The sequence below is a fragment of the Ochotona princeps genome, chromosome 5 (genome assembly GCF_030435755.1).
Source record: "Ochotona princeps isolate mOchPri1 chromosome 5, mOchPri1.hap1, whole genome shotgun sequence".
NCBI classification, from domain to species: domain Eukaryota; kingdom Metazoa; phylum Chordata; class Mammalia; order Lagomorpha; family Ochotonidae; genus Ochotona; species Ochotona princeps.
In genome coordinates, this window is record NC_080836.1 from 50,368,935 (window position 1) to 50,390,430 (window position 21,496).

Here is a 21,496-nt window from a genome sequence, read left to right on the forward strand (position 1 = left end):
GTATAGGAAGAAAGCTGCAAGGAATTACTCAACCAATCTCCGTGGAACATAAGAAGGATAAAGAAAGGGCTAGGGCATTTTCCCTAGGGGCCATTGTGATGGCGGCTGAGGTTACTCCACAGAAGATTACATGGAAAAGTTCTCAACCCGTTTGGATTGACCAATGGCCCCTTTCTACAGAAAAAATAGCCGCCGTTAAGGAAATAGTTCAAGAACAGCTAGCTGCTGGACATATTGTCCCTTCCACTTCACCTTGGAATACACCTATTTTTGTGATTAAAAAGAAATCAGGGAAGTGGAGACTTTTACAGGATCTCAGAGCAGTGAATGCTACCATGGAGATAATGGGATCACAGCAGCCAGGATTACCACTGCCTTCTGCCATTCCAAAAGATTTTAATATTGTTGTGATTGATTTAAAGGATTGTTTTTTTTTCCATTCCTCTTCATCCAGAAGATTCACCTCGTTTTGCTTTCAGTGTGCCCTCAATTTTTACCTGTTCCTCGTTATGGTGTAAATCCCAGAGGACTGTTGCCCAATCATGTCTGGCAAATGGACGTGACACACATCCCAGAGTTTGGGACACTAAAGTATGTGCATGTCACTATCGATACTTGTTCTGGATTTATTTTAGCTACTCCTCAGACAGGAGAACAAGTCAGACATACTCTAGCCCATTGCTATGCATGTTTTTCCATCTTGGGAACTCCTAAAGTTATCAAAACTGATAATGGTCCTTGCTATACTAGCAGCAAGTTTCGTGATTTTGCTGCCTCCCACCATATACAATTAATTACAGGTATTCCTTATAATCCTCAAGGACAAGGTATTGTGGAACGTGCCAACCGTACTATTAAGGATTACCTTATTAAAACCAAAAAGGGGGAATATAGCACTCCCCGAGATCATTTGAATCTTGTATTATTTATTTTAAATTTTCTAACATTGGATGCTGAAGGACGGTCTGCTGCAGATCGTCATTGGAATCCGTCTCAGAAGCAGAAAGGTTATGTTATGTGGAAGGACCCCTTGACTGGTAAGTGGCTAGGCCCAGATCCCGTCCTCATTTGGGGGCGAGGATCAGTTTGTGTTTTCCCAGAAAATGAAAATGGTCCGAGGTGGATTCCTGAGAGGCTTGTCCGGCAAGCTTCTGCTGCAGAGTCTTATGAGAGCTCGGATACTGGACAAGATGATGGCATTTGAGTCAGAAGATCAACGGGACAAGCAAGTATATTAGGCCTTTATATTTAACATAAGTATATCAGTATTTTGTCGCTGTTCTGCAGCGTGTTCCCTGACTGTTGGCAAAGCCGAAGTTTATCAGTGGCTTTGGACTTTGTTCTCTGAGAGGCATGTGGGATGGGGGAAGAAGTATTGAGCCTTGCTATTACCCATCCGTGCTTTGATTTGAAACTCCTTTTGTTAGGTTTATATTTTCCCCACCTTGTCTTGGAGTCACCAGAGCATGTCTCTCCCAGGACAAATGCTTATCTTAACAGGTACTTACTTCCCCAACAGACAAGGGTGACATTTGCATTTCTATTCCCCACCTGAAGCCTCAGCCCACTTCTCCAGGCATTGGCAAGGAGGAGGGTTTCAGACTGGCCTCTTTATCATTTGAAAGGGACCAAGGAAGTTGGCCAGTGACACCTTTCTGGCCTTTTGTCCCAGGGCCAGGTACCTTGGATACCAGGAATTTTCTTTGTTTTTGGAGAAACATCTTTGAGAGGAAACTTTACGGGTTTTTCTCTCTTGTTTCTCCTCCCGCCACTATGGCAGAGGATTAGTTCCTTCTTTCCTCTGAACCTGAGGACTCGCTCTTGTGAGTGAACCTTAGCTCTTGAATTTGAAGCTTGTGTTTGCTTGTGTTATCCCTATGCTTCTCTCTTAAGCACAGGAGATGCCTCTGAAAGGAATGACACCAAGTTCCAGTGCACCCTGACAGCATGCTGGAATGGCTATTGCGATTCTGCTGTTATCCTGCAGCTGCCCTGAATCCCGCCTGTGCCTGTTGGGACTGACGGAGAGGCCTATGTTGGCCTGATAAGAATAAAAGAGACTTTGGCATAACGGCGACCATCATAGCCAGTACATCAACAGCCGCCACCACCAGCTACCGTGGTGACAGTGAACAAGGTTGCAGAACAGACTGCCAGAGTTATGGAACAACAGGACTTTACTGATGAACATGAGCGGGTGGGCATACTGGACTATGCTGGACTATGGGTTGATTTGTTGGAAAAGAAATAGCAAATGCTGTTAGATTTGGTCTAGGCCTCCTGTACCCCATTATATGCCTTTCTGTTGTATTGTATGCATTTCTGTTTTATCATCTGTGCAAGTGCTAATTGTTTTCCCAAGCCTGGGAACTGCTGTCTGCTCATTGTTATGAGCTAAGTTACTCCTAAGATCATGGCCTCTTGTCTCCCATTGTGCCTTTTATGTATGTTTCACCTGTGAAGTGCTTTGTTTTCCCAAGCCCGAAAACTGGTGTTTGCTCTTTGCTACTGAGCTGATATTCACTCCCAGCCTTGGAACAGGGTTACCAGCCTCCCCAAGTATGGTTGAGCAGCTGCAGCAGACAAGGCGTTGAATGGCAGCCAGTGACGGGTAAGATGGACCGGGAACTGACCAACCTAGGACAGGGTCTCCGTCATGCTACGGAGGTTCCCGATGACGGGTAAGGCTGATAACCTGAGAGTCCACAACCTAAGACAGGCGCATTCAAGTCTGCTTTAATACAGAAGGGGGAATATGTTGTGGGCTGTGGAGTTGATTTACATTCCTTAAGCTGAGCACTCAGGAATCGGGCCTAGGGCAGTAGCACCTAGCCTTTGCAGACTCATTGGTGTCCTATTGTCCTGTTGATGGGCTTGGGGGAAAGAGGAGGTAATATGGTAATAAAGAGGCTTGTGGAGGACGGCTAGAGAGTCGGCTCCCAGCACTTGTAACACCATCATGGTCTCCGTGTGTCGGTGCTTTTCGCTCGGACATTCGCAGTGCCTACTACGCCGGCTCAGCTAGCCGCGACAGAATGTGAGGCTAAAGGAAACTGTAGACACAGGTTTCTGACTTCAGCAACTGGGTGGAATGCAGTTTTAAAGAAACATGATGAATGTGGTTGTTTTCCATATGTTGACTTAAATATGTCCCTGGGAGAGCCAAACAATCATCTAGTAAGTAGCTAGATGTGCTTGCCAAAAGGCAAGAGAAATCAAGACAAGAAATACAGATTAGGAAGCCATTAACTTGTCATGAGTTTTGAGACAATCCTGGGATCAGCCATATTCTAGGTAGAACAGGGAGAAACAAGAAATTGAAGATAATCCACAAGTCTGCCTTCATAGTATCCTTGTCCCTTTGGGCACATCTCTTCATTTCTGCTCCGTGTGGCCTGTTTTTTTTTTTTTTTTTTTTTTTTTCATTATATTGGGTTCTGCCTGCAAGTCCTTCTAGTTTCCCAATCCTTGAGCTTGCACATCATGCCCCACAGCCGGTTCAGCCTGCGTCAGCATCGATGTTCTTTCTGTTCCAACTCCGATTACTAAGCTGCCATGTACTATGAACTTTTTTGCTTAAGGTTTAGAAAAGTCTGCTGAAGAAAACTGGGTCACGCCAGCTTATCACACTATGGCACGAGTTGCTTGTATAGGTTAGGACTGAGCATCCCGAGACCAAGTCCCCACTGTGGTCTCACTGGCTGCTTCTGTATTTCAGCAACTAGAATGCATCTCTTCTGTTTATTCAGCAAATCACTGTTCCTGAGACTTTGGAGGGGGAAAAACTTAGCTTCATCTTGTATCATTTCTGGACCCAGGGTTATGATGCTAAAAAGTGGCTCTATTTATAGGTTCATGCCCCTTTCATCATCATCTCATCCCTACCATCCTGTAGACCTCATGCTGTCTGTGGGCAGATGATCCTCCTTATCGAAGTTGAACTTGGGGTCTAAACCATGGTGAAGTCCAGGCAGACAATTCAGACTTAATACCCTTGTTCAGTCAGTCCTTTGTATCTGCTTTTTCTGCATCTGTAGATTCAATCAATTGAGTCTCAAACACATAGGGTGGGTTTTTTTTTTTTAGCTTGATTCATTTCTATTGGAAAAGCACAATGGTTCAAACATAGTTTTAAAGGAATTTGTGTCTGTATTAATAGATAGGCTTCCTTTCTGATCACTATTTTCTTAAAAAATATGATAAAACAACTCTCATTTACATTGAGTTAGGTATTATCAATAATCTAGAGAGAGATAAAACGTGGGAGGATGTACGAAGATTGTCTACAAACAGCATCATTTTGGCTAAGGAACTTGAGTTTATGTGGATATTGATATCCAAGGCTGTTTGAGAAGGAACTAAGGCATAGATGGTCATCCACACCACCAGATGATCTCTTCTTAAACCAAATTCCTGTGATAGCAAGCTTCAAAGGGAAGTTTCCTTGTGCAAGATCTTTGTGAACCACAGAAGGTGGCAGTCGCTGGGGAATGATGATCAGAGGCTTGCTCCCCTCAGGTCAGAACCTAAATAGCAACCCCTGTCAATAGTTCCTGCTGATAAACAAGACTGCGAACAGCTAAGTCCAGAGCTCCCTGCACCATGGCAGGCTGTGCCATCTAGTTCTCACTGGACCCTCACAGATCATCCCTGTCCCTCTATGCTTGGGTGCCCAGTGTCAAACCTATTAGTGCTGTTTCAGTTAAGTCTGGTCACTGTCTACAAATGGTTTCTTGGTCACAGTGAACTGCTTTTAGGGTGAATTCAGTGTGTTAGACAGTGGGTGGCCTAAGCGGCTTCTCTCACTGACTTCAGTGAGGGCAGAACAAGGCAGGAAGATGACGGAGAGTGCATGTCCTGGAAAGGCTGTAGAGATGATCTGGGGTGACCTGTTCCCTGAGGCCACTCATGGAAGCAAGCTGCTGTCTCTTCAGACCCATAGGATTATATGTAGTCCGGCCTGAAAAATAAACTCATATTCTCGGAAGCCACCAGCTCTGTGATGTGGCACTTGCAATTTTCCAAGCCTGAAATGGCTTCTTTCTCACTTTTCTGGGAAATCTAATGCAATCTCAGGGCCCAGCTCAAGTTCATCTTTTCCATAAAGTCTTCTGGGACTCCCCAGGTTGGGGTAGTAAGTCCTTAATTATGTTCGCATATACTAGGCATCTGTTGCAACATTTAACAGCATATCTTGTCTCATGTGGTAGAATAACACTCTGAAATAGTTTCTGATTTAGGATTAGGCTAAACTGTAATACTTGCATAAATAAAGAACATGTTTGTTTGTCTTTCCTGTTAAGGAAGATCGGAAGAAGCAATCTAAAGTTTATGTGGCAGCTCTGCAGTATCATTGTGAATCCAGTTTTCTACCTACTTTACCATACTCTGCTCATATCTTTTCTTTTCATGTAAACTCATAGCTGCAATGGCAGCTCAGACTTCAGCCACAGTATCCATGCTCCAAGAAGCAAGAGGAAGGGAGGAGAAGGATGACATGTCCCATCTTTTTTTTTATTTATTTATTTTTATTACAAAGTCAGATATACAGAGAGGAGGAGAGACAGAGAGGAAGATCTTCTGTCCGATGATTCATTCCCCAAGTGAGCTGCAATGGGCCGGTGCTGCGCCGATCCAATGCCAGGAACCAGGAACCTCTTCCAGGTCTCCCACATGGGTGCAGGGTCCCAAAGCTTTGGGCCGTCCTCAAATGCTTTCCCAGGCCACAAGCAGGGAGCTGGATGGGAAGTGGAGCTGCCAGGATTAGAACCGGTGCCCATATGGGATCCCGGATGTTCAAGGCTAGGCCACGCTGCCGGGCCCGACATGTCCCATCTTTTAAAGAGAGACTTTCTGTGACTGTGGGTTGATTCGTTGGAAAAGAAATAGCAGATATTGTTAGATTTGGTCTAAGCCTCCTGTACTCCATTGTATGCCTTTCTGTTGTATTGTATGCATTTCTGGTGTATCATCTGTGCAAGTGCAAAATGTTTTCCCAAGCCTGGGAACTGCTGTCTGCTCATTGCTACTGAGCTAAGTTACTCCTAAGTTCATGGCCTCTTGTCTCCCATTGTGCCTTTTATGTATGTTTCACCTGTGAAGTGCTTTGTTTTCCCAAGCCCGGGAACTGGTGTTTGCTCATTGCTACTCAATTGATATCACTCCTAGCCTTGGAACAGGTTTGCCAGCCTCCCCAAGTATGGTTTGAGCAGCTACAGCAGACAACGCGTTGAAAGGCAGCCAGTGACGGGTAAGATGGACACAGGCACGGACCGACCTAAGACAGGGACTCCGTCATGCTACGGAGATTCCCCATGACGGGTAAGGCTGTTAAACCTGAGAGTCCACAACCTAAGACAGGCGCATTCAAGTCTGCTTTAATACAGAAGGGGGAATATGTTGTGGGCTGTGGAGCTGATTTACATTGCTTTAGCTGAGCACTCAGGAATCAGGCCTAAGGCAGTAGCACCTGGGCTTTGCAGACTCATTGACGCCCTATTGTCCTGTTAATGGACTTGGGGGGAAGAGGACATGATATGTAACAAAGAGGCTTAGGAGCAGAGGGCTCCCAGCACTTCTACCACCACCATGGTCTCCGTGTGTCGGTGCTTTTCGCTTGGACATTCGCAGTGCCTACTATTGCCAGCTCAGCGGAAGAATTCTAATCTGTCCAGGCATTTTTGCTACTGTGAGACTGGCTTTTTACACAATGTGAGCTTGGAGGTTAATGTCAATAATAATGTCTTACAAAAGGGCCTTCTATTATTCCTACTGTTTTGGCTGTCCCCGTTGACCTTATGCTAATCAAGGGACCTGTATTTAGGGTTTCATTCTTTCCTTAATCTTTAGGTTCTCCTTTTCTTTGTGATACAAGATTAGGTTGTAGGATAAGAATTGTAGCAGGACTTTCTATTGTTTTTGGATAAAGCAGATGGCATGGTTGTTCTTAGAAACACCCACTTGACCATGACATGGAAAGTCTGAGCCAGAGTTTAACTGATTCTGTATAAATAAAGCGGACGGCTTTATTGCCGTGTCCACTATCATCATGGAAAAAAAAAAAAAGAGAGACTTTCTGGAAATACTATACTCCAATTCCACTAATGTATCAATGGCTATAATTCAATCACATGACCACGTTTAACTGCCAGAAACTCAGAAATTGTAGTCTGTACTATGGCAGCCATATGCCAAAAGGAAACACAAACAAACAGCAAAAAGCCACCATGAGCAATGAGAAAAAAAATTTTTTTTGAGGCAAGTTGCAATCAAGTTATCTGATATTTTTTATTTCTGATAAGTTTTTGCTGCTTTAGTTCTCTTTGCTTATTGAAGCTAAAAATCTACAGCTTTAGAAAAAGATTAGAATCACGATACAAAAAAGATCACGTTGTATAGGCTTTAAATTTGTCATCATGGTTCAGGTGTGCAAAACTGTTGCTTTTGTCAGTTGCTGTTTTCATTAATAGCTCGGAAGAAATCCTATCATGCATAAGTAGCTTAACTTCTGTTTTAAAAGTGAATCAGTTCTGAGTAAATGTTCAAATTCAGAGCTCTACCCTTCCCCCATTTTACTTCTTTTTGACCAGGAGGAGAGTTCTTTCTGCTATTTTCTTGAACTTCCAATAATCAGATGTGGCATTTGTCTGTTTCCATGTCATCACAGGAACCTTTTGGAGTCTGAAGCCGCTATGATTGGTTTTGCTGTTTTCAGTGCCTGTTGCAGAAGACTGGCACATGGGAAATAGTTAAAATTGTGACCAGTGAATGTATGAGTGTCCTTTAAATGCATCACATAATTAATTCAAGTGGTACCATAATGATTTGAAAATCCTGTGCAATTAAACATATATTTCTCTAGCACCCCGACACTATGTTTATAACTTTCTTATGGCGCTAACCATTCTCAGCTTTCAGTTATGCTGATTTGTGTGCTTGCCTTTACCCCTCATTATAGTGTCTGTTTCCTGAAGAACAGCCCCGATCCATAAACTTTTCTAAATCCTAAGAAAGCTAGGACCATAGTAGGCCTTCAGCTAATAAAATGAATGATTACAGAGCAGTGATTTCTGACCCTCTATAAGTTACAATCAATGAATGAGTCCAACCAGGACAATGCAGAAGATTTTATTAAAGCCCTTTAGAATGATAGCAATAGAGATAAGTTGGGATTTTGCCTTTATCTCAACTTCTCCTCTTCCACCACTTCCTCCTTCTCCTCCTCCTCCTTCTCCTCCTCCTTTTTTCTTCTTCTTTAATAAAAAAGTTAATTTTGTTTTTCAGAAACCCCCCACCTACTTTACTTCATCCGGAGACATGGTGTGAGGAGTTCAATCATTTTATTTCACAGTGAGTATTTCCTTCCACTGAAAATTGCTCATCTAGTAAGGTCTTGGACTATGATTAGAGAAATTCAAACAATGGAATTTACTTGATGCTGGAATTTGGTATGCATTATAGCACATCTTAGCATGATATTTATTCCAGGAAATGATGGAAGATACCCCCACAAGACCTAAAAAGGAAAGGATTTCCATCTTACTCTTGGTGATACTATCGGGTTTCTGATCATATGGGTCACATTTATCTAAAATTCTACTCTGTTCCAGGGCAAATAGTGCATGTTGTCTGTTTAACGAGGATGAAAGTCAATATCTAACATTCAGATACCCACTCTGGAATTAGAGTGAGGAGAGGAGCCAGCAGCTTCCTGAAGGAGATTTTGTGGTTTAACTGCTAGACTTACCTCTAGAATCTGTAGTGTGGGAACAAGGCCCCAATTTCCATGATGACTGAGAAGTCTAAGATCTCATGCTTGGGGCACCAAGATGAAACAACTTAGTCAAGGCTCAAAGTATGGAGAATAAGATCAAAACATAACTGATGATATGATGTACCTGGTGGGAGCTAAGTTACCAGGTAGGGCTTAACAACACCACGAAAGGAATAGAACCAATAGTGGCACTAACAGGGTGGCTCAGTGCAAAGATCTAGGACATATGGACTTGGCCCCTGGCCAGAGATCATATTGATCCCAAATCTGGGGAAGATGCTCAGTCTACTTTAGGTGACTATATGGTCCCAAGATGCACTTGTTGAGTTTTTAGAGCAATAATTTAGACCAACCCTTTGCCAAACACATACTGGCACAGAAATCAGGTAAAGTTTCCCCATCTTATATACAAAACAAGGTATTTCCAAGATGTAAGAGGGAAAGGAATTGGCCAAAATAACAGAGAGTTTGGAAGTAGGGAAAGATTCATATACATCTTTTTGTTTACCTGTGTAAAGATTTAGCAGGTGATGAAGCAAACTGGGTTTCTTAATCTTCATCCTTAATTAACCACATCACAAATCAAGAATCCCTTATCTAATTTTCCAAAATTCTAACAGTTCTGGAAAATTAAAGTTTGTTTGTAGTTGGGTCATTCAGCAACAAAACCTGACCTTACATGAACTGATCTAGTAACAACTGATATGAGGCTATTTATAGGCATTATTTATTTTAGTGTGAATATTCATATGTTTTGCTACAGATATATTACATTTGATTACAGAGTGCTATCCTAGATCTTTCTGGGATTGTTACATAATATATAGTAAATGTACTAGGTAAACTTTTAAAAATGTGATCAAAATCTTAGTTCTAAACATATATGCCCCCAAGGAGTCTGTATAAAGAACGGTGAGCCTACATTTCATTTTCATTTCAAATGCAGTAGAGTTTAAGGCCCCTGAAATTATTCCCTATATTCTATCCCTCCTGGACTTGAGCCATGATCTTCAGGAAAAGGGAGCCAACAGGAACCTAAAGAAACTTAGACCCCAAAGACCTTAGAAAGCATATGTTGGAATGTTGACCGTGAAGTTCAAGGCTAGTGGGTGAAGAACATTGCCTTGCCTCTCCAGTGCCATTCTGCCTTGACTGCAGAATGTACCAGGTGTAGTTGCAAGTCAAGAGCAACATCAGGCCATGCTGAAAAGAAACAACAGATACTTGCAGGAAGAATGTTGTACACATAGAAGCAGAGAAATACCCACCTCCTAGGGCTTGGGGATAACAGAGAAGGCAGAAGAAGCTGGTGGTTTGGGATCACATTTCAGACAACTCCAGGGAGAGAAAACCTGGAGGCTGAGGTTCCAAGACTTTGCTGGCAAGGACTGCATCTGAAAATTTTTGCATTTTATTCTGTTGCTGCACAGACACCTTGATTGACCTTCACTAAGCTACTGGCCTAGAAAAAAATCATTGTACATTTGCTGATACACCTTCCAATTGCAAGCTCTCCTGATCATTCTAAAATGTGACTTTTATAGACTTTAAAAAGAGCATCTTCATGTTTTTAAAACAAGCATGGTATTATTCTAATAGATTTGAGAAGAAAGATGCATACATGATGAAGGGTTGGGCTTCTGGGTTTATACATGACATAGAAATCCCTCTGTTCCTTTGATATTTCCTTATGGAAAACTTTATTGAAATCAGCTCAGATCTTTTCTCCAAGTCTGAAAATTCTGGATGCACATTTTTTGAACTGCGTTGGTTTAGGTACTAAACCAACTTAGGCACTAGAATGGAGCCCTAAGCACAGCTACCAATGCCTTTGAGGATGCATACTATCAGGTACAAAGGAAAATAAACATCTTGTTGAGACTGCTTTTTTTCCACACCCTTTCCATGTTTTAGCTATCACAAAAAAGAACAAGCATGTGATAATGGTCTTTCTAAGTCTGGATCACTTCATTAAGCATAATGATCTCCAGTTGGATCCATGTGTTGCCAATGTCAGGATTTAATTCTTTTTTTTATGACTGAGTAGGATACCACAGTGTGTGTGTGTTTATATACCAAATTTTATTTATCTGGTCACCAGGATAACCATTTAGGTTGATTTCAAATCCCCTATAGTAATTAATTGTTTCAGATCCTAGGTTTATATTCTTGATCCACTATTTGATTTTTATATAAAGTGTAGCATAGAAACGTTTTTTCAAACTTCTGCATTTGGAAATCCAGTTTTTCCAATACCGCCAAAGAGATTATCATTTCTCTATGGAGTGATTTTAGATAGTTTGTCAAGTATTAGTTGGTTTATATGTATGAGTTATTTTCTGGTTTTCTATTTTGTTCTGTATACATGTCTATTTTTGTATCAGTACTATTCTGTTTTGATTATAACAGCCTTGTGGCATCTGATTGAAATCTGGTATTCTGATGCCTGTGGCTTTGTTTTTATGGTTTAAGATTGCTTTGTTTATTTGAGATCTTTTGTGTTTCCATATGAATTTTAGGATTTTTTTTTTAGATCTGTGAAGATTGTCCTTGGTAATTATTATTATTATTTTTTAAGATTTAGTCAATTTTATTGGAAAGTCTGATATACAGAGAGGAGAAACAGAGAGAAAGATCTTCTGTCTGCTGATTCACTCTCCAAGCGGCTGCAATGGATGGAGCTGAGCTGATCTGAAGCCAGCAGCTGGGAGCTTCTTCTGGGGTCTCCAATGCGGGTGTAGGATCCCAAGGCCTTGAGCTGTTCTCCACTGCCCTCCCAGGGCACAAGCAGGGAGCTGGATGGGAAGTGGGGCTGCCAGGATTAGAACTGGTACCCATATGGTATCCCAGCGTGTTCAAGGTGAAGACTTTAGCCAGGCCCCTATCCTTTCTATTTTGATTGATTTCACATTGAATCTGTACATTGTTTTGAGTAGTATGGAAGTTTTGATTATATTCATTCTTCTAATCCATATACATGGAAAATTTTTCCATTGTGTGTGTTCTATGTCTCTTTTTAATGTCTTGTAATTTTCATCGTGGAGATTCTTGGATATTGCAAAGTATTTAAGACATTAGGTGTTTTGTTGTTGTCGCTGTTTTTTAAGTAGCTGTTGGCACGTGGGACTGATATTATAGGTTCTTTCTCTGCCTGGGCATTCTTGATATATAAAAATACTATTGAGTTTTGCAAGTCAATTTTATATCCTACAACTTTGACAAATTTAGTCTAGGTGTTCCAATAGTCTCTTAGTGAAATATTTTGGTTCCCCTCTAAAAGGGTTATGTCGTCTACAGACAAGAATAATTTGACTTTTGTCCTTTTTCATTCTTATCCCTTTGTGTTCTTTATTCTGCCAGTGGTTCTGGCTAAAACTTTCAGAACTACACTTGAATAATAATGGTGGAAGTGGACATTCTACACTGCTTCTGAATCTTTGTGTAAATGCTTCCTGCTTTTTCCCTCTCCGGGTTGAAATCTGCCAGTAGGCACTGAGGTCATCAAGGGTAAGGCAGCAGTGTTCTTTGGCCATAAGAAATATGGGAGACAAGCTGGTCAGGAATCTCCACTTTATTATGCACAGGTTACAGCTTTTAAAGGGTAAAAAGGGGAGGGCAGGAAGGAGTCTTCCGGGAGGACTGCCCCCCTTACCGCCTCTCCCTACCCCTACCCTGCAAAGACACTTCAAGTCTTGTTCCATGTGTATTCCCCTTAATCTTCTAGCCTTGTGGGAAGTCACACTCCCAAGTGTAGGCCTGGAAGCTGTGCCTCAGGCCATAGGGAGGTAAACTCTAAGCCATGCCCACCAGGTAGCAGGCAGAGGCTGGGGAGCAGTTGCTCACATTTCCCAGTCAATATGATTCAGGTTATGAGTTTGTCATATATTGCCTTGATCTCATTGTGGTATGTTCCTTCTATACTCAATTTCTTTTTCTTATGAAAGAAAGTTACATTTCATGAAGTATGTTTTCTGTATCTATTGAGATGTTCATATGGCTTTTAGCACTCATTTTGTTGATATGATATATCACATTTTATTGATATGCATATGTTGAATCATTGTGCACCCTAGGATAAATCCCGTTTTCCTTTTTCATGATGTGTTGTTGGATTTGCTTTTCTAGTATTTTGTTGAGGATTTTGTTTTTTGTGTGTGTGTATGTTCATCAGGGATGTTGGTCTTTAGCTCTCTTTTTTTGTTGTATCTGTCTCTGAATTTGGAGTTAAGATAATGCTGGCTTCATAGGATGAGTTTTGAGGTGTTACTTCACTTTCAATTGTTTTGATTGGTCTGAGAATTGGAATTTGTTCCTTCTAAAAAGTTTGTAGACTTTGGCACTGGTGGAACCACTGGATTCTAGGCTTTTTCTTTGTTGGGAGACTTTTTGTGGCTGATGTAATCTCAGTTTAGGTAATTGATATGTATCCAGAAATCTATCCATTTCTTCTAGATTTCCCAATGTGCTGGAATAGCTGTTTGTGATAATTCCTAATCATCCTTTATTTTTCTTTGGTTTCAGTTCTAACATCTCGTTTTTCATCTCTGATTTGATTAATTTAGGTCCTCAGCTTTTTTTGGTTAGTTTTTTTCAGAAACACAGCTGAAAAAAAAAAAAAAGAAACATAGCTGTTTCTTTTACTGCTCTTTTGTACAAATCTTTTAAAAATTCTGTTTTAGGCCTGGCACAGTAGCCTAGTGGCAAAAGTCTTTACCTTGCAAACGCCAGGATACCATATGGGTGCAAGTTCTAATCCTGGTGGCCCTGCTTCCCATCCAGCTCCCTGCTTGTGGCCTGCAAAAGCAGTAGAGGATGGCCCACGGCTTTAGGACCCTGCACCTGTGTGGGAGACCCAGAAGAGTCTTTGGGCTCCTGGCTTTGGATCAGCTCAGCGCCATCCATTGTGGCCACTTGGGGATTGAATCAACAAACAGAAGATCTTCTCTGTCTCTTCTTCTCTCTATATGTCTGACTTTCCAATAAAAATAATAAATCTTTAAATGTTTTTAAATTGTTTTGCTTTTTAAATTTATTCTTTCTTTTTACTGATTTTGTGTTTATTTTGTTTTAGTGTTTCCTAGAGGTGCATTGCTTAGATAATTTATTTCATACTTTCTCTTTTTTTAGAAAATCAGATTTATTTGTTTTTATTGGATAGGCAGTATTATATATAGAGATAGGAGATTCAGGCAAAGAGATCTTCTATCCTTTGGTTCATTCCCAAAATGGCCACAATGGCCAGTTGTGCCAGTTCGAAGCTAGGAGCCAGAAACTTCTGGGTCTCCCATGTGGGTTCAGAGTCCTAAGCATTGGGCCAGCCAACTCTGGCAGAGAGTTGGGTTAGAAGTGACGCAGCCAGGACTCAAACCAGTATCCATTTGGGATGCTTGTGCTGTAGGTGCAGGCTACAATTTCAAGGAATGTTTTTCATCTCTTTTAACTTATTCTATGACCCACTGTTCAACCAATAGCACATGTGTTTGTATATTTTGTAGAGTTTCTTTCATTGTTAATTTCCAGCCTTATCTATTGTGGCCAGAAATAATACATGATTTGATTTTTTTCTTTCCTTTTAAAAATTTGTGTAGTTTTGTTTTAGTGACTACTACATGGTCTATCATAAGGCATATTTCACTGACTGAATGTGTGTTTTGCAGCTGTGGGATAAAACATGGGTCCATTTGGTCTATAGATGAGTTCTGTTGGTTTTTTTTGTTGATTCTGTTTGTCTGGTTGATCTGTCCTTTGATGAAAGTGAGGTGTTGAAGATCCTTATTATTCTCATATTGCAACTTGTATCTACCTGTATTATTATGATAAACAGCTGCTTTATTTGTTTTTTTTTTTAAAGATTTATTTTATTTTTATTACAAAGTCAGATATACTGGGAGGAGGAGAGATAGAGAGGAAGTGGAGCTGCTGGGATTAGAACCAGCGGCCATATGGGATCAAGGCGAGGACCTTAGCCACTAGGCCACACTGCCGAGCCCCGAAACAGCTGCTTTATAAAAATGGATCATTGGCATTGGGTGCATATACATTTACTATAGTCCTATCTTCTTGTTGAATTTATTTATCTGCAAATTATTACATTATGACCTTGTATTTTTCAGCAGCTTATGCCTTAAATGTCTATTTTTTCCCTTATGTATGAGAAAAGCTATTCCTGCTTGCTTTAGTTTCCCATTTGCCTAGACTATCTTTTTTTATCCTTTCACTTTCAGTCTGTGAATATATTTATTGATGAGACATGTTTCATATAGGCAGCACATGGATGGGTTTTATTTTATTTTATCCACTCAGCTGGCCTTTAGCTTTCAGTTGGAGAATTTAGTCTGTTTACATTCGTGGTTGCTATTGGTAAATAAAGACTTGGTCCTGCCATTTTGCCATAAATATTTCTGTCATTTGTTTTAAATCTTCTTTGTTCTTTTTAAAAAATATTTGTTTATTTTTTATTGAAAAGTCAGATATACAGAGAGGGGGAGAGACTGAGAGGAAGATTTTCCGTCCACTGATCTACTCCCCATTTGGCCAAAATGGCCACAGCTGAGCTGAACCCAAGCCAGGAGCCAGGAGTTTCTTCCAGATCTCCCACATGGGTGTAGGGTCACAAGGCTTTGGGCCATACTCTACTGCTTTCCCAGGCCACAAACAGGGAGCTGGATGGGAAGTGGAGCCTCCAGTATTAGAGTTGGCACCCATATGGGATCATGGCACCTGCTAGGCAAGGACTTTAGCCACTAGGCCATCCTGCTGGGCCCTTCTTTTTCTTTTTATCATGAATTTTCATATTCTTTCTTGATACTGATTATATTTTTCTGCTTCTGTGTGTGATATCATTAAGTATCATTTGTAAGTCTGGCTGGGTTGTGACAGATTATTTAAATTTTTGCTTGTTTTAGAAGGTCTCTGTTTTATCTTCATTTGTGAATGGGAGCCTCACTGGGAAAGATATTCTGAGTTACCAACTTTTTGTTTTAGAATTCGGGATATATATGTCCATTTCCTTTGTCCTGTAGGGTTTCTGATGAGAAATTTGCTATTAATTTGATGGGAGATCCTTTTAAGTAATATGGCGTATTTCCCTCTTGAACTTTTTAGGATGTTCTAATATTTATGTTAGATTTTTGAAGAAATGAAAATAAAAATAAAAACATCAATATCCATGAGATATAGTTTCTGCTGATCTTTGTTGGTGAGATGTGCCTGCTGTAGGCAACAAATAGATGAGTTTTATTTTTTAATCTAGTCTACTAATCTGTGATGTTTGATTGATGGGTTTAAGCCATTTACATTCAGGATTAATATGAATAGGTGGAAATTTGGCCCTGTCATTTTAGCAATGGTTTGTACATCTTAGGGATCCATGGAATTTTGTCTCATCAAAGCCACCAATTGTAGAGGCCATAACAGTTTTGTCTGATTTTGCCTTTGGGGGTTGGCACTTTCTAGCCAGTAGTGGGTTATGTGAGATGCAGGAGTGATTGATGGCAGCATGTCTGTCCTCTTTTCTAGTGCTCCATAGAGTCTCTGTTATGGCTATTCTCCCATGAAAGTTTCTCTCCATTAGTCCACTGAGAATGTGGTACTTCATTTCTCTGGTATCTTTCTATGGCTGAGGGCAGTATGGCTTCTCACTATTCAGTGATCCTGGAACTCCCTTGAAAGTTTTATGGTGAATGGCACAGTGGCATAACAGACTGATCTTCTGCCTGCCAGCACTAGCATCCCACATGGGCACTGACTCACATCTTGTCTGCGCCACTTCCTAATCCAGCTCTCTGCTTATGGTCTGGGAAAGTAGTAGAGGATGGCCCAAAGTCTTTGGACTCTACCCTCACGTGGGAGATCTGGAAGAATCTCCTGGCTCCTGGCTTCAGACTGATCTAGTCCTGGCCATTGCAGTCATTTGAGCGGTGACCCAGCAAATGGGAGAACTCTGTGTCTCTCCCTTAGTTTGTTACTTACTGTTCAAACAAAATAAATAATAAATCTATATGTGAAAAAAAAAGAAAGTTTCTAGTGAACTAAGGAAGGCAAATTTGAAATTCAGCGAGTGGGTACTCATTCACTAACTGAAGATGTGGTGGTATGTCAGCAGCCTTCTCCTTTAATGAGCTGTCTTTCTGATTTTTTTGTTAGTGAAAGTATTAGATATTATAGCCATCATAGACTCTTTCCCAAACTTTTTCTTCATAACATCTTGGATTCTTCAACCATGAATTCTCTTCTCCAGTATTTTTAGGACATACTGAGGACTGACCGCCATTACTAGATAATATTCTTTGGTTCCATAGATGAGATTGCTTACCCTTGGCTGTCATTACTCAGCCTGTCCAATACAATTTCCTCATATTTAGTCAAAACGCAACTCTAATATAAACAATGATGCGTACTGGGTTTGAAATGTTTCTTTAAAGAAAGAACCTTGATTTGCTTTGATAGTGACCTTGTTCATTTTAGGAAGCACGGAAAGAAAGGTGGAGGATAGGACTGTCATTGTAAGGTTTTCATTATTGGAGGGACTGGGCATAGAAGATGATTGGTAATCTTATAAAGTATTTTTAACTGAAATTATTCAGACAATTGGTTCAGTTATCTTTGTATCCTGAGCACAGTGGTTTTTGTTAACTCAGCTGGTTCTCACTGAAGAATAAACAGGACAAATGATTCCTAACAATTTTAGAACCTCTAATACTCTGTCCACATGTGGCTGCTGAACCATGACAGTGGCAATTAAGTAGTTTTAGTCTTTCTTAGTCCATACTGGTCACTTCTTAATGAAGGGACAGCGTGTTTTCTCACTGATGGTGTGAGGATCAGAATGGGCTGCTCTGGCTGTATGTAGACCTGTGTGTGTGTCCATGAGTGCACACATGTGTGCCCCCACATGTTTGTGTACCCGAGGGCCAACGATGCAGGGAAGTATGAACCCTGGGATGTGTCTTAGTGTTTTCAGATTTGCTTTAATTGCCTTAATTTGGAATCAGAAGAGTTTTTTTTTAAAGGCCTAAGACTCTAAAATCTTATCAGTAGACCTGTGTTGGTGTTTAAAGAAAGAAAAAAATGTCAGCCTGTTTGTTTCTGTGCCTTTGGTTGGTAGTGATAATGGACTCATTTATATGTGTTAGTTATGCATTTGTCAAAGCGTGACTCCTGACAGCTTAGTTATGATAAGTTAAAAGCAATACTCACATAAATTCTGCACTGTTCCTTATACTAATGCTAGGACCCTGCCTGATGTTTTTTGTCACCTCAATAATGTATGGTTGGTTTTGATGCAGTTTCATTATCAGACCTTTCCCCTATGGCTAAAGCTATTTGCATAACAAGTTTATCTGGTTCGAATACCAGCCAGACTTGTGCCTTGTCAGGAGGCTCCATTCAGAAGTTGATAAGATAGCAATAATTTTCATTTTGTCAACTTATCTTGGTCCTAATGAATGCCACTTTTTTCTTTTTCCAAGTTCAAACTAATTTCAGGTTTTTGGATTAAACTACATGAAATGTTTCCCAAGCACTGACTAAAAGGTATTTGAGAGGTATGCTCTTCATTTTGCTTTTAAAACTTTTGAAGTTGTATTAAGAATTAGGTTAGGGACTACAGCATCTGTAATTCTGACTTTGATTATTGAGACAATAAAGCTGGATTTCCTTTGGTCTGGGTAAATCTACCAAGAGCAGCCCAGATGCTCAGATTTGGATTGGGTGATAATTTGGACATTATAGTCAGCATACATGAACAAGTCTGGTCAGCATAGGGGAGAAAAAGCAGGATCCTTTTCTCACTCATTTGGAAGGTTCATGACTTGCATGAACCTTATAATGAAAGGAAAGCAAACAAATTTATTTTTTAAAATGTTTTGCAAAATATAATGTTGTGCCGGATATTGAAATCCCCAGATAATCATCAAGTCTGAAGTCGGTGCTAAGGCATAAAGGTGGTTTATTCAGGTTAGCCTAGGTCTCCCAGCCACCTCTCGCAGCCCAGCATGGCTGGGCAGGGGAGGGGCAGCTGCAGGGAGGACAAAAAGAAGTGAGCTAGCCAGAGAGAAAGAGCCAGAGTCTGTGCCCCCCAGTTGTTATACATTTCAGGCTATTAATTATACAGTCATGATTTAGCTGGCTTCTATTGGTGGGTTTCAAGCAAGCAACTTTCAAAAAGTACAAATCGATGAGCTATAGAGCGGTGGATCTTATCAAACACCAGGTACCTCCCTCTTGAGGAGTGGTCTGTCACGTGGACTATCAGGCCTGGAGTTCACACAGCCCCCAACCAAGCCATTAAGGCAGAATCACAAAAGGCAGAAAACACCTAGGTTCTTCAGTAAGACCCTTCAGAAATGAAAATTTTTTATGCTTAGGTTCTACAGAAAATGGACACAATCATACAGAAATGTGGCTAGATAGAAAAGGAACATGATGTAGTGATAATAAACTACAGGGAACTTTGTGAGACCTGTTCAGAATTTTCTGGACCTTGCTGTGTGTCTTTCCTCTGATGTAAATACATGTGTAAAGACACATGTGTGTCTTCAACAGACAGAAGCTAGGATGATTGGAGACACCTTTCAGTCTCCATGATTTTCTTAATTTCTTTGGCCTTAAAAAAACTGAAGTACCATGGTCCCATGTTTTTGAGTTGTGTTTGCTGTGCTGATCAGCGACTAGTATACTGCATGTCTATTTCTCTGAAAGAGCATGGCTACTGGGTCCTGCCAATCAGTCCTGCAAGGTTGGGACAGACTTCCTGTCACCCAGCTGGACATGCACACAGGCAGGGTTGTCAGCAAGGTGAGATCACTCCACTCTAGGAAACTGCTAGAACCAGTGTTCACTTGCATATGTTATTCCTTAAACATCTGAACTCAGACCCAGAACGTCTTCATTCTCTGTAGGTCTGAATATAAATAAGATGGAACACTTTGGGGTGATTGTTTTTTTGACACTGATTGTAGTTCCCTCAAGGCAATGGGGCTCAGCTCTTTACCTTTTTCTCATTTTGTATTTCAAGGATGCTTGGTTCCACGTGGCTTTTTGGGGTCATTAGTAGCATACTTTCAGTGATAAATTGCCTTAGTGATTGATTATCTTGTTGGAATCCCAGGAGGCCAGGCAAAGGGTTAATACTTTCTGGAGTAGAAAGATAAAATATCCTTTATTTACACTGCTTCATAAATTAGAAATTATGATTAAAATGAACAACAGTAGCTCCAGTGACATATTCTTTCTCTTTTAGATTTATTTAACCAATGATTAGCAATTATGGCTTTTTGAATTAATTAGCATCTCTTGAGCTACAGGGAATGAATAAATTAATAAAAACTCATGGAAAGCTCAAAATTTAAGAAGAAGAAAATTCTAAATTTAACTCCCTCCAAAGTCTCTTTTCCCTTTTAGTAAATATTGATCAATATACTTATAAATATAATGCAGCTTCCTTTTCATTTTGAAAAATTGAGATTTGTTTTTCTCTTCATGAGTAGAATAAATAAAACTATGAGTTTCAAGGTTTGAGCTCCCGGAAGAGCATCTAATTCAGATTGCCTAAGAGACTATCTACAGGCCTGATTTGATCTCCTTTAATAAACCAAGCAGATGTAATTCCATGTTCTTATGGTGTCAACCAAGAAGTGACTCAGTGGGACATGGAGCCTTTAACACAGGACAGTGTCCACACATATCTGGGAAATAAATACTGGCTGCCTCTGGACCTAGGCTGTGAGAACTATGTGAGGTTTTGCCTCATCTAGAGTAAGAAGAAGGCACCATGGAGCGGGTAATTGAGAGTCTAGTCAACTTACTCTGTTTCTCCTGACAGGTGCAGGGTTTCAGTTTTGTGAGAAAATAAGTCAGAAGCATACAATGTCACAGATTTCCCAAGAATCTATGGCAGGTGGCACTAGTCAATTCCTCCACCTGTTGAAGGTCACTTAAATGGTGCTCTGTATCATTTATCTCCACAATCACTTGCTTTCTTAAAAAAGTAATAAAACATATGTATGTATGTTATGTATAACTGAAAATTGAAAGATAGGTGCACACACACGCGCGCATACATACACAGACACACAGAGGGAGAGAGAAAGAAACAGGTGCACAGAGAGCTCTTCCATCTGTGGGTTCATGCCCCTTACCTTTAATAGCTAGGGCTGTGTCAGACCAAAGCCAGGAGCCAGAAATTCAGTCAGAGTCTCCCGAGTGGGTGGCAGGGAGTCAAGTACTTGAGCTATCACCTGCTACCTACCACAGGATGCATTAACAGTAAGCTGAAATGAGAAGTGGCACTAGGACGTAAACTAAGGAATTCCCATTTGGAATGTCAAAATCCCAGGCAGAATCTTAGTCACACCAAATGTTCACCCTCTTTCTTGTGTGTGGGAGTTTTTTGTTTTCAAATCATACTGTGGGCTGACATTTGGCCTAGCAGTTAAGACTCTGGTTAAGAAGCATGTGATCCACATTAGAGTGCCTCGGTTTGGTGTGTGACTCCTGCCCCCTGCTAATGCAGACCCCAGGAGGCAGCATTTAAGCTTGTGTAACCAAGTGGGACGCTTGGTTTGAATTCCTGGTTCCTGACTTCAGTCTGGCCCAATCTCAGCTATTGATGACTTTTGGAAAGTGAACTAGCAGATAGGGATTCTCTTGTGCTTTCTTTCTCTCTGCTAATTAAATGAATAGGTAAATTCTAAATGTAAAATAAATTTAAAAGGTACCAGC

The 21,496-nt window shown here is 40.7% G+C and overlaps 1 protein-coding gene across 3 annotated transcripts in view; it reads left to right on the forward strand.

Annotated features, from left to right (window-relative positions):
- Positions 1–21,496, forward strand: part of MYO3B (myosin IIIB) — a 545,106-nt gene that overhangs the window by 187,914 nt on the left and 335,696 nt on the right. For all 3 annotated transcript variants that reach the window (XM_058664616.1, XM_058664615.1, XM_058664617.1), the window contains one exon: positions 8,284–8,349. In XM_058664616.1, the coding sequence (XP_058520599.1) occupies positions 8,284–8,349 (66 nt within the window). The remainder of the gene's footprint in view (positions 1–8,283; positions 8,350–21,496) is intronic.